General features: G+C 28.0%; 1 protein-coding gene across 3 annotated transcripts in view; it reads left to right on the forward strand.

Moving 5' to 3' along the window:
* Window positions 1-13,687, forward strand: part of LOC107440765 (endothelial cell-selective adhesion molecule-like) — a 104,725-nt gene extending 91,038 nt beyond the window's left edge. For 2 of the 3 annotated variants that reach the window (XM_043044523.2, XM_071177839.1), the window contains 4 exons: window positions 3,434-3,567; window positions 6,868-7,054; window positions 9,911-9,992; window positions 11,567-13,687. In XM_043044523.2, coding sequence (XP_042900457.1) covers window positions 3,434-3,567; window positions 6,868-7,054; window positions 9,911-9,992; window positions 11,567-11,570 — 407 coding nt within the window. In that variant the 3' untranslated portion in view covers window positions 11,571-13,687. Of the gene's footprint in view, window positions 1-3,433; window positions 3,568-6,867; window positions 7,055-9,910; window positions 9,997-11,566 lie in introns of those variants that run through there. The other variant, XM_071177840.1, reaches the window with a different exon arrangement.
* The last annotated feature ends 709 nt before the right edge of the window (window positions 13,688-14,396 follow it).

The raw sequence follows: 14,396 nt of genomic DNA on the forward strand, positions 1-14,396 counted from the left end.
GGCGAGTCTACCCATTCTACTAAAATGAATGTTAACATTGTAAATAATCAAATTTTACTATTAAATTGTTATTTTAGTTACTATATAGGATATTTATGAAGTAAAATTCATAACTTTATTATATATTCCATTTTTTTATTCATAAAATAACACAAATTGAGTATTTGATCGATTATCACATTTTGATCACAGTTTTGTTTTTATAATCATTAACATTATAAAATAACATTTTTTTCTGATTATTGTTGATAAAAATAAATTAAAATTAATATAAATTTACAATTAAATAATTAATAAATAATAATAATTAAAGATTATTAACAAAATCGAAATTCAAACATTGGGAATCATGAAAAATCCTTTTCCCATTCTTTTGGGAGGTAATAATAATTTATAAATAATAATTTATTTAACTTGCATTAAATAAAAAAAGTTAATTTTGTAATATAAAAATTGAAAAAATAGGTAAAATAAACATATTTTATATTTACATTTATATTTAACCTATAAATTTTCTTATTAATGATAAATTTATCAATGCAGAATTAAAATAATATACTCAAATTCATTTAAAATGACTTAATTTTAATATAAACAAAGTTCTAAATTATATTATTATGCTTTATTAAAACTAAATACGAATGGGTAGACTCGCCCCGCGAATTCTGGCTTTTTGTTTACAACAGCAAAACTTACATTCTTTTTGTTTTTTTTTATATAAAATTAATGTAATCTTAGTCTTAGATAAGTTTATCACTTAACCAAAGTGAAAATAGTAATAATAATAATATACTTACGGAGCACCAACTAAAAGTTTGCTGATTTTCAATACAAATCTCTCAAAAGACGTTTGAACAGGTCGGTTAAAAAGACACCAAATAAATAAAAACGGATCAAACTACTACAGCGCCATCTTCCTTAGAGTCTGAACTAAGTCCTCCACCGGTAAAAAAAAATTTATTTGCAATTTAAAATAGTGAAAATGAAATAAAACTAAAGTGGGTAGACTCGCCCCGATTTACGGTACTAAGTTTTAAACAACTCATTTGAAGTGTAATTTCAGTAAATTATAAACAAAATGTCCTTAAAATAAACTTTTAACTTTTTTACGCATCAAAAAATCGACGTGCAAAAGAAAACTTTTATAACAAGGGTTTAAAATCTTTACTGTCTAAACTTTTTCATTATGATTCGAAAAGTCATTAAATCTTAAGAAGTAATAGTTTATTTGTTTCAGATATCTAAGGTTGTTAAATAAGAAAAAAACCTAAACAATTTATAAAAACCCTTGTTTAAGGTAATATATGTTTCAAAACAACCTTTAAAAACCTAAACTACTTTGAGTTTTAATAGAGATAAAAATATTAATCTCGAAAAAAAGGAACAAAAATCGAGAAAAAGTACATAAAGAGATAATATTTTCCTTACGTAAATACTTGACGTATGTTTTGCTTTACTAAACTCATTTACCGTGAAATCTTATTACAACAGAAATCTTATTCAACTCGTAATGTAAATTAGATTAAAAGTGGCGCATTTTCTATAAATAGCTCCGTTTCCAACGAGTGACTTTTAAGATATTTCGGAAAATGTAATTTGATTTGTTGTTCTAGGTAAAGCTTCGAAAATTATTTGATGTTCATTTGATATCCTCTAATTGAAAGCTTTCAAATAGCTAGCAGCATTTAATGAACTCTGACGTCACTTCGGGTTTCACAACACATTGTAAATGTCGTGTTTTGTGTAGTATTTGTTGAATTTAATTACCTGAGCTAAAACTCTTGTAGCCAAACAGTAGTAGAGGAAGTGACCTTTGGGATTTTTGAAATAGACTATTAGTACATTCTGCGTCTAATAATTTTTATTAAAATTTTCGTGTGCTGATTCAACTTAATTTAGTACGCTTTAAAAAATGGATTCTCAAATCTCATAAAAGTTTCTTCATTTTTGACGAAACCGTTTCCTGATATATATGCTGGTAATGAGCGGTTCCTCAAAGTGAGGAAATAACTATATTTTTATTTTATTTTATAATTGTCTTTAAGCAGCCGATCTAATTTTAGGAAATAACTATCGTCACTTTTTCGAGGAAACAAATTTCGTCAAAAGTAACTAGATTTTTTCCCCAATTCTCACCCGTATATTTTGACATTCGCCTTGTTCCACTGTTCGCCTTGCTTCAACAAAAGCGTCGCCCTGAGTCTCAAACAACGTCAAGGCTCATACTGAGGATACATTTTACGAGAGCATACGTTATTTTACAGTTAGTAGCTTTGTATTTCTCAAGATAAATTAATAAATAAAGGAAAAAATAAGGAACTGGCCTTTATTTTTATGGCCATGTTAAATTTACGGGCATTTGTTTATTTCCTGCCAAGAACTTTTTAACTTGTTTGAGTGAATTTTTATATTGTTTGCTATCGAATAAGAAGTCCATCAAAGGTGTTTATTTGAGATTATAAATTGAATAACATGCGGATAAACTCGATACTGTACATAAAAGGCTAAATCTTCTAGCTACTATCATAAACATATCACAAACATTACTGTCATAAGCAATATAATCAATTTTGAAATTTGAAATTGTCAGACTTTTACTATACCTGGGTATATTAACTATTTAATAATAATGTTTAGAATTATCATGCAACTAAGTATACCCAATGTGAAATAGCCATCATCTGTTGATTAATATCTTTAGAATAGAAACTGGAACTAGTCCAATCATGAATTTTCCTCATAACATTAACTATTACTAGTAGTGCACGTTAATATAGTTTGATCAGCTAGATATTACATCTAATATTAGCAATAATATTAAATAAGTTGTCCTTCCTAACAGCCTGATACAATTAGTTAATATAATTATATTTAAGTACTAAGTTTGTTAAAAAAAAAGTCGCTAAAAAGAGTAGTAAGGACAATATGTGTTTATAATTTAATGCAACCAATTGATTATTATTCTAAGTAACTGGTTATTTAAATTATTTTAATAAGTAACTTTTAAAAAATATAGATAGTTATTTACCAAAGAAATTGATGTAATTAATTTTAATAAAATTACAAAAAATTAAAATACCAATAAAAGTTATGACTAATGTGCAAAAAAACTCTTTATTAAATGATGTATTGCTATGCATTAAACATATTAGTTTATAGCATTATAATAATAGTAGAAACTCACAGGAATTCGTTGTTGATAAACATTTCAAAATTAATCTTGTTGTAGAACAATGAACAGAACAAATTGTACGTATGTAATTGCAATAAATGATATTCCTTATATGAAGTGGTTTAAAAAGTTATAGTAGTTTTGAATCTCAATAAAAAAAACATCTACTACTGTATAATAATGATCTATATTTATGGTAAACACCTTAAAAGTTTGATAATATTTGCTTTTTGTAATTCAAATTAAATATTTTCTTTTTAGTTTTACCAATGGAAGGACCAGTCATATCAGGGGGAAAAGGCAAATACGATTTTGGGGATAATGTTACTTTAAATTGCACATCAGCCAAATCAAAACCAGCTGCCAAATTGAGTTGGGTAGTAAATGGAGTTTTAGTAAGTATTTAACAATCAAATTGTTTATTTCTAAAACATGAACTCATATTTTCTAAAAGTGTTTGATCTTACAAATACAATATAGCAGAAAATATAATGAAATTGTTACTTATTTTAAGACATTTTCTTACTAAATGTGTTACAGTGAAACACCGAAATCTGGAGAATGTCGACATTCAAGTAGTCGCTTGGTGTATGTCCGAAATATTTGCTAAATACTACCTTTATTTCTGACTCTCACCGGTGAATGTCAACAATCACATAGTCGCTTTGGTGAATGTCCGAAATATTTGTTATATCCAAATTTATATTAATTTATTCGTTAATATTAATATAGTTATTTGATATATTTATATTTCTTCTATATTTTAATACTTACTGACGATAGATCAGAAGAAACATCAGTGTTTGGAGTATCGGGCAAATATATACCAGGCAATGGCGCTTGACCTTAAAAAAACATCAGTGTAGGGTATACCGGGCANTTTAGATAGAAAATCTAAGACATCGTATTTGGTGTTTGTCGACATTCACCGGGGAAAGTCAACAACCACCGATTTCGGTGTTTCGCCGTGATATATATAAAGCATCGGACAGTTCCTAAGAAAACGAAACACTATCAACCCAAGTCCTCTTGCTTTCTAATATCTTGTCGATTCTGTTTCTCTATGGAGAGCACAAGTACGCAGGTGTTATTTGTCCCCACATTTGCTTCTTTTGTCTCATAGGAGGCAAACAGCAATGATAATGCTGTAGATGTGGGCAGAAAGGTAACCATGAGCAGTTGCCAAGTGTATCTAGAAGACTAATACTTCTTCCATATCTGGTTCATATTTCAATAAACAGTTCGTTCTGGTGCGCCGACTGCATAATTTGTTTAATTATTCATTTAGTAAAAGTGCGAAAGGAGTATTTATTGTAAATTTTCTCTTATTTTGTGTTTGAAATGTATGAAACTTAATATCTATTTTCTCAGTCTCACAGGAAACAAAAGTTAGAAGCAATAAGTTTAATTAATTATCTCTTTTTATTCCACTGAAGGTTCTTTTTAAAATATAAGTTATTTATCAACACGTTGGTCTAAGTATTTTCAGTCGTAAGTTGAAATTTTGTGTGTTTTCTAAAATTGTTATCTATTATCTTTTTATTATTTGGATTTTTCTTTCTTTGTTTAGTTAAGTTTTTAGACCTCTTGTTTTGACATGCAAAACCATATTGATTTTCTCTGATACATTCGAATATTTGAAATCTCTGTGGTTTAAACTAAATACATGCACGATTTTTATTTCACACTAAACTCGAATTGTTATTGGCATCAATCTAACTATCATAATTGAATCTGCCTCAAAATTTGAACTTATATCGTGCTCCCTGAACTTGGAAGTTTAAAAACTCACTTGAAATTTTTAATAAAGGCGTTTTAAAATCCGTACACATAAAGAAAAAGGGGGAAGAGCACGTCACATAAGTGGACATCACTATGATAATTGCACAGCAACCCATATTTTGAAATGCCATCTGCTCCTAGGGGTGAGAAGCCATTATGGACTGACAACCCTTGAGCTTTTGAACTGATTCTTCGATTTAACTAAATTATCGTATTTTTTTATAATAATTGTTCACGAAAATTGCATTATATTACACCAAGAGATGCTGTTTTATTGTAATCTAATGATTTAGCATCAAAATAATCTACCGGTTATCAAACTGGTCCATTGTGGAGAGGATTTCCAACAGGCTTACGATATTTCTAATCATAGATACCAGTTTTAATCCGTATCCCACATAACAAGCAAACCTTACTGCAAACGCTGTATTTTAATTTTGTTTACTGGTGAATAAGTTTGACTGCTTAATCATTATTCTTACAAAGCAGAAATGTTACAATGTCAATATTAATTTTTTTAAGCATTAAATAAAGGTTCGCATAAACCTTTACGAAAAAAAAAGTATTTAATTTCTCTGCTTTTACTGCAAACCTTGTTCTTAATTTTTTTTCCTTTGCGTGTTTTGTTAATTCCTCATAAGCAGCATTTTTTAATGATGATGCGCGGTTGTTTTAGATTCAATCTCCATATAAAACTACTGCTTATGGAAGCTGAACGCAAACCTCATCGCACGTAATCTAGCATAGTTAGATTTAACATGTTTCAAGCTTGCATGGTTTGTTTGCTTCTCATTTATAAACCTTGTTGGGTTTTAGTAATAAAGGTTGCTGCAACATTAAAATTAATCTTATAAATAGGGGAGAGTGGGGTCAATTGTAACAGGGTACGATTGTAATAGAGCAAAAATTTCGAGTGTCGGGTTCTGGATTTGGTTCCTAGGTGGCGCACAAGGTGTATTTAATAAATCTACATGTACACCCCTGCTGTCAGCCATTTTTATGTACTTTTGAAAGAGTTACATCACAAAAGATATTTTGACGCTGCGTAAGTACTTTTTTTGGTATTAGAATATTATATTGTTACAAAGTAATTTTGTTTAAACAGATGAAAATTATTAACAGAATATGTAAGTGGACACCTTAATTAACATTTAAAAAAAAAAAAGATTAGTTATGTCAATTAACTAGCATTGTTTTTAACAAATGAAGCTGAAATGGCGTCTTGGGGACAATTGTAACAATAAGTAAAGGGGCGATTGTAACAGCTGAAAATAAATTCATAAATTCAATTGCAATTGTTTAACCCTTTAGGTCCCATTTCTTTTGTTTACAAACCATTACTTAACTCTTGAAGAACCACCAACAGTTTCCTATATCATTTATATTATATTGCATGTGCATTATTTTATTTGTCACCTTTCACAGCACAAATTAAAACTTTTAACCCCTTAGTTCTCTGCTCATTATTATTTTTACTTCTAAAATATCACTACTATTTTAATCAATAAAAAAATATATCACAACTATGATAATATGTATGATTAACTATGTTTTAGTTGAATTTATGAACTGTTACAATTGACCCCGTAAGTGGGGACAATTGTAACAAGTGCACGACTGTCAAAAATTGTTAATAACTAATATAACAACATTTAAAATAAGGTATTTATTTTTTTTCTACCAGAGGAGAGTCTACTTTACTCGTCTGTCAATTAATACTAATAATATATTGGATTTTTTGTTAGTTAAAAATAGTTAAGTAAAAAATGTTACAATTGACCCCACTCTCCCCTACTATCTGGAAACCCTTTTAAGGCACAATTTGGAACCTAATTATTTCAGAATATCTTGAATCCCCTTAGTATAAATTGAAAGCAACAAAGATCAATTGTGTGTTTTCATTTTTATTTCAGATTGATGACAATGACACCACTGTAGACCATGGAGTTATTGTCGATACAGAAAACCTAGAAGCCACATCCAAAACACTGCAGATTCCGGTAACCGAGAGACTGCTAAGCAACGGGAGATTAGCGATAAAATGTGAAGCTTCCTTTTATGGTAGAGTAGCCATTATCAGTAGAGATATCACACTTATTGGTAAGAGAATCTTTATTGTTTACTGATATGACATTTTGTGAATGAATGTCTCCCCTCACAAAAATACATGACATATATTCCTCAGAGAGGAGACATTCCTCAGAGGAAAGTCACAAATCAACACTTTCCTCTGAGGAATGTTTAATTTAAACTACAGAAATTAACCGTTTCTTTACAATAACTCATATACCGTAAAAGAAATTACGGATTATATAATGGTAAAAAGTACCGGCAAACTGTGAGCCAGGGTTCTTTTCCGGAAATTTCATTTTTACCGGAACTTGTTACGGGGCAAAAAATCTGATATACCATAATTTTTACAGTAATAATTATGGTAAAATCACTGAATTACTCTTGTTAGATAAATATAACTGTATAAATTCATGCATAATATTTTACTACAAAATGGGTTTTACGAATAATGCCCTCAAAATGACGCCCAGGTAGCACAAAACCATCAATTTTATGTCAAAAATACTTATAATTTACGTGAAAATAAAACGTCGAATTATAGCAAAAAAAGGCTTTCAAAAAAATTTAAAATTCAAGTAAAATTATCAGTAAATAAATTCGTTTTTTTTTTTTTTTAATATTTTACCAACCACTTTTTACTTGGTAAGAATGAATATCTTATTTTTACATAATATTTATGTCAACAATGCGTCAAAATGTATATAGGTTGAAANAAAAAAAAAAAAAAAAAAAAAAAAAAAAAAAAAAAAAAAAAAAAAGGAATTTTTACATAAATAAGAACCAAAATTTACCGAAATTTAAATAGTAAATTTGCATCGTCAATTAATCTAAATAATAAATATTCTTTAGACAGTCTTTTGTAAAATTAAATTCTCAAATATTTTAAAAATTTCTCAGAAATTGTATTCTTAAATATTTAATTCTTGAAATTTAATTTCGTAAAATTTAATTCTGAATCTTACCAAAGGGTAGTTAGTAAAATCCATTCTGTTAATATTACGTAAACTATACCAAAGCTTTTTTTTTACCAAACATCTCAATGGTAATATCATTTTATCAAAATTACGTAAAATTCACGAATAAATCCTATTGATTCTCCTGAATTCTCAAAAATGAAAGTATCACGTGAAGCGGGCTTTACTTAACACCATTCTAAATTTTTACATGTTATCTTAGTATGTTAAAACTTAAGAGAACGCTGTATCATGGTAGGCTTTTTTCATCACCATTGGTATATTAACCCCTTAACGTTCGGTTAATTTTCAAAAAAATGGTCATAAAAGGGCATATTATTTTGGCTTTTGTATTTGTAGTACATATTTGATTAGTGCTGACATCTAGTATAAAATAAACTAACTATTTACAATTACCTTAAAAATATCCTGATACTGCCATCTGGTGTGTAAAATGAAAAATAAAATGTTTTCCGAGCAAAAGAAATGAATTAGTTTTATCCTTATTAGCGCGTTACTACTGAACACTCCAACCTGTCAATATCACGGTAGCGAGAAATAGAGGGAGAAACCTCACCCCGTCATTTTCACGGGAGCGAGAAGGAAGAGGTTAAAATTTAAAGTATAGAGGAAAGTAAGTTCAGGTAAACTGTTAATAATCTTCACACTTTAAGAAATTGCATTTAATGCTTATTGAAAGGAAAAAGAAAAAAAAATATTTTTAAAGTAAAGAAATAATGGAAAATAATTTGAATTTCTTTTTTTATCGGCTATCTTAATTTCAGTTAATCGTAATTAAAATTTCTATTCTAATTTTTCACTCTCACAAGTCACAATTTAAAACAGAACGTAAATTTACGTGATCCATAGTTCGAGTGTTAAAATAGTAATTAGTAATTGAATTTATTTAAATTTAAAATTATTTNAACCTTAACCTAATTCCAACCTTAACCTAATTCCAGCCTTATCCAAACCTTAACCTAATTCCATAGGTTACGGTTAGGTTATCCCAATATAATACAACCTAACCTATTATAATGTATCCCAATGTATTATAATAGGTTAGGTTAATCTCTAATTGAAAAGAATTTGAAAATGTATTTTTTTTTATCGGCTATCTTAATTTTAGTTAATCGAATTAAGAAATTTTGATTAATTAAGAAAATTTAATTAAGAAATCAGAAATTTTAATTAAGAAATCAGAAATTTTAATTAAAATTTCTGTTCTAATTTTTCACTCTCAGAAGTCACAGTTTGGAACAGAAAGAATATTTACGTGATCCATAGTTCGAGTGTTAAAATAGTACAGTTGGATTTTATTTAAATTTAAAACTATTTAGATTGTTGAACTATTATTCCATTCATAATCTTAAAACATTTTAAGAAATTGCGAGTAACTTTTGCTGAAGTAAAAAAGAAATAATTTACATTCAAATTAAAAAATAATTTAAAAGAATTCGAAAATGTTTTTTTTTTATCGGCTGCCTTCAGTTTAGTTAATCGTGATTAAAATTTCGGTCTGCATTAATTAATTGGAGCATTTAAGTTACGCGCAATTGGAAATGCATAAAAAATACAACAGACGTTATTTAATTTACTTCATTTGATGAAAAAATATATTCTTTGAACAGTAGGGATTTTGCTTTATATTTTTTTGTACTAAATTCTTGTTTTAGATCTTTTTATTTGAGAAGTTAAAGAGAAAAGTAAAAAATAAAAATTTTTAAGAAGAAAAGGATCATCATTATAAAATTTATTGTTGGTTTTTATAGAAATGACAAACGATAAACTTCCATTAAATAAAAAAAAACTAGTGTTTTAAATAATACTCTGTTTTTCTTCTTCTTTTTTTCAAATTGAAATGTTTTCATGTTTACTTTTTTATATTTTTTGCTTGTTTTTTTATTTATTTAATTATTTATTCTTTTAGAAGTCGATTCAGCATCTAACTGCACATTCAGAAACTTACTGTTGCTCATAATGCTCTTTATCACACTATGGCCTGGATTTAGGTAGGTACGACAGTGCTTTAATTACGCATAATCAAATTATGCAATAAAGACAGGCGTTAAATAGCCCTAAATGTAAAATCTTATTACTTTCGGATACTTATAATGTAATAAACAATGGGACAAAAATTTCTACCATATTCAGTAAAAGATATTAAAATGAGTTCTTGATATTTTATAGAAAATAAATTTCTGATAAAATTAACATGCTATATGGTAAAGGTATTTCTGGGTCAACCCCCCTTCCAAAAAAATTCTATTTAATAAAACCAAAGCATACCGTACTTAAACAATTCATTTAGTAATTTTTTTTCTGTTTATATGGTAACAAATAATTGGAAATTCCTGTTTTCAAATTTATAGTTCTTTTTACCACACATTTAATATAAGAGAAACAAAACTGAAAATTAATTTCAAACAAATTAATGATTTTTATGCCATGATATAAGGTAGCATGTTAAATTTTCCAAAATTTTTTACCATATTCTGGTAGTTTTGTCAATTTTTTCTCTCAGCGTTTGATATCTTTTGATCTATATCTATATTAAACATAAGGTTAAATTATAAAAACCCTTTTATTAGTTAAAATAATGCTATTTTCATTTCCAGATTATTAAAACATAATAGTAAATATTTTTTTTCAATAATGTAAAGCAAAACCGCTCTGAAATAGTGCTTTCTAATAGGTTAAGGACGGGTTAAGGATAGTTAACCTAACCTTAACCTAATTCCAACCTTAACCTAATTCCAGCCTTATCCAAACCTTAACCTAATTCCATAGGTTACGGTTAGGTTATCCCAATATAATACAACCTAACCTATTATAATGTATCCCAATGTATTATAATTGGTTAGGTTAATCTCAACAAGAAATAATGTATATAAAAAGTTGAATTAAATTGTAGAAAAAGAGGAATAAATGTATATGAAAAGAAATAAAATTCTAGGTAAATATATCAATGAAAGAAGTTATGATTAAACAAGGTTGCCACAGTTTTCAAGGTCATTGTTTTAGTATCAAAATAACATTATCTTCGAGAAAAGAAGCACTTACTTTTTATCAAAACGTGATGCACACAGTAAATAAGTAAAAAAAATATGGGAATAATATTTTTAACGTTAGAATTGAGGTGCTAGGCAGTTATATGTTTAAAAATACACTGCGAAAATTTCTGGATAAAATTTCAGTAAAAGCTACTAACACCCTGAGTGCAGCAAACGCAAAATACATTTTACTGTAAAATCTTGTTTTTACCTAAAATTTTATACCTACTTTTTACAGTAATATTTGTTTAATTACAGAGAATATGTAACAATAAATATTACCTTAAAAATTACGTTTTATTTATATTTTGTTCTGTAAAATTTTACGGTAAAAAGTTCCACAACACTCAGGCTGCTAGTACTTTTTGTATGATTTTATAGTTTTGATTTGTTAGATATTCAGCATTATTCAACTTTATTTAATTTAATATTTGTATAATTCGACGTCTCTGCGAAATATTTAGTATTCTGTTATAATAAATATTTATGTTTATCAATTCATTATCATTTATTTATTTTTACTTTTTGTTTAGATGAAGACTATTCTAAAGCCTTAAAAATGAAGCATGACTACTTGAAGATGTGCCAGTGCTTCCTGCATTGAAAAGATCCATCTTACATGTTTTTATACTGTACATAAAATATCTGAACTGGTATAAATAATGATTGAATTAATTTCGCATTAACGTGAAAGCTTTTTTTTTTAATTTTACACTTTTTCTGAAGAAAGGAATAAATAAAGTCATCTTTTGACTATTCTTTCCAGATTTCTCATCTGCATTTCGGGAAATCATGAATTTTTATTTATAATTTAGAGTTACAGAAAGTTCAAGAAACAAATCTGTGGAACAATAATACGATTGTCAGAGTGCATAAAACGTCATTTGTTTTCTAGTTAACTGAGTGGTTTGTGTTTAATTTCACATCCATGCATTGCAGAAAGTGATAATTGGAAGATTTAATGCCTCCTTTGATACCACACATTTCTAATTAAATTTATACACTGTTAATATGCTTTAAGGCCAAGTTTTGTTTAAAAAAAGACGGAAAAATCTTTCTGATAGAAAATATAACGTATATCACATATTTTGTTTCGTATTGAAAATATGTTTTGATGACAAAACGAACCGAGGTAATCTTTGTAAAGACTTTTTTTAAGGTGTACCTCGTATGTTAGAAGAACCCTAAGTCCAAATCATAACCTTTTATTCAGGAAAGCACTGTAATGAATTTTTATTTTTTTCTTCTCAAATAATAAAAAATGATAACTGATTTTATCAAAACTTTTTGTACTTAAAATGATTTGGGAAAAAAATTGAGTTGAGGTGCTGTTTATAAAGTCTTCTTATTGAAACTGACCATCATAAGTTTTATAAAAAGTGAAAAATAATAATAGATTCCAGGGAATCATTTTGTACTTTGAATATTTTTGAGGAAAGGTAATGATTGCAATTTTTTTTCCTTTGATACATAAACAACATAAATCAAGAATTTTGAATACTTCTGAAAAGAAAAAGAAATGATAACGGATTTTATGAAACTTGTATTGTACTTAACATGTTTTGCAGGAAACAAAATGAGCTAATCAAAATTATGTACTCGGAAAAAAATTCTGGTGAAAATACATCACTTTATGGTAATAACATTTCTGTTAAGAAAATACACAATATTTAAATCATCCGTTTGGTAATAATTCCGTGTGGTAAAAGTTAATCGAAATTTCTAATTTCCAAAATTATAGTTTTTTTTTTAATTTTATTTATTTATTTTTTTTTTTTTACCGAGATTTAGTAAATATTTCAATAATGAGAAGTAAATTTAACCGAATAAATGTTTTTTGATGCCATGCTCTAAGACAAAGTTACCAAATTTGTAACGTCTTGTAAAAGCATCTCATAAAAGCAGCATATTTTGCATCCTATACATTATATCACTGTTATTACTAATTTTACTGAAATAATTACCAAAGCCACTAAGGTAAAAATTACCAAGGTTTTTGTTGTTCCCATAAAGCCAGAAACGCAGCAATTTTTCTTCCAAGTGTTTGATCATATTTTATTTCTTAGTGTAAAAAGTCTCTTTTCTTAAAGATGAACGTCACAATTCAATCTAACCGTCGCTAAAATTGCAGCTACGTTAGATTTAAAATAATTTATCTGGTTCTAATTAGAAACATTTGAAACAGACTCATTAATTTTTGGTTCATTAAATTATAAATTATTTTCAATGAACATTGTATTACACATTAAAAATTAAAAATTTAGTTTGCTGTCTTAAAAGACTATATAATTATTTAATTATTCTTAGATTATTATTTTTTTTGAAACGGAAAAAAACCTTACATGTTTCAGGAAAACATGCATTAAAATAAATTAAATTTCAAATATTTACCTTCATGTTGCAGGAAACCATGCATTAAAATAAATTCAATTTTAAATATTTACAACTTTGATCCTGTATTGGTTTAATACTTTAATTAATTTCATAGGTCTGAAATTAAACTTTTATTTATATTTTTCTAATATGTTTTGTTTCTTGCTACGAGCCATTTAATTTACAATTTCGATGTCACGCATTTCTAGAATATGCATGAAAGTATTTAAAAATGTAAAGCATTTGTTAAAATACGATAAATAAAGTTATTTTAAATTCCCTGCATTATTCTTTATTAAATAACAATGTGTTATATTTAGCCGATTCCTTAAAAAACGGTATATACTGTTTATACTATAAATAGTAATATACAGGGTGTTTATAAATTCCCGGACCCATTTTGATGTTTAATAACTCATAAAATAATAAAGATATATTTAAATTAATAACATAAATGGTTAGTTGTTGTTGTTGTTGTTAATTTATGTCGCACTGGAGCTGCAGAATGGGCTATTGGCGACGGTCTGGGAAACATCCCGGAGGATGATCCGAAGACATGCCATCACAATTTTGATCCTCTGCGGAGGGGATGGCACCCCGCTTCGGTAGCCCGACGACTTGCGCGCGAAGTCGAGCACTTTACGGTAGCACAGTGAGGACCAATACCGCACACCCTCGGTCCCTACGCAGACTGATCCAAGTGGTCACCCATCCACACACTGACCGTAGCCAGTGATGCTTTACTTCATTGGATAGACTAGATAGACTCAAAAAGTTTCATGACCCTTGTCAATGAACTTGTGCCCCCTTCGTCGCACGGAGAATATCAAGTCGATAGTCAATTTCACGCCAGGTAGCGGCAAGCATGTCAGCATCCACAGAGGCTATTGCGGTTATAATTCTGGCTTTTAGGACATCAATGTTCGACACGATCCTCCTGTAAACATTTTTTTTTATAAATCCCCAAAGAAAATAGTCCAGTGGCGTTAT

The sequence above is a fragment of the Parasteatoda tepidariorum genome, chromosome 2 (assembly GCF_043381705.1).
Source record: "Parasteatoda tepidariorum isolate YZ-2023 chromosome 2, CAS_Ptep_4.0, whole genome shotgun sequence".
Classification (NCBI taxonomy): domain Eukaryota; kingdom Metazoa; phylum Arthropoda; class Arachnida; order Araneae; family Theridiidae; genus Parasteatoda; species Parasteatoda tepidariorum.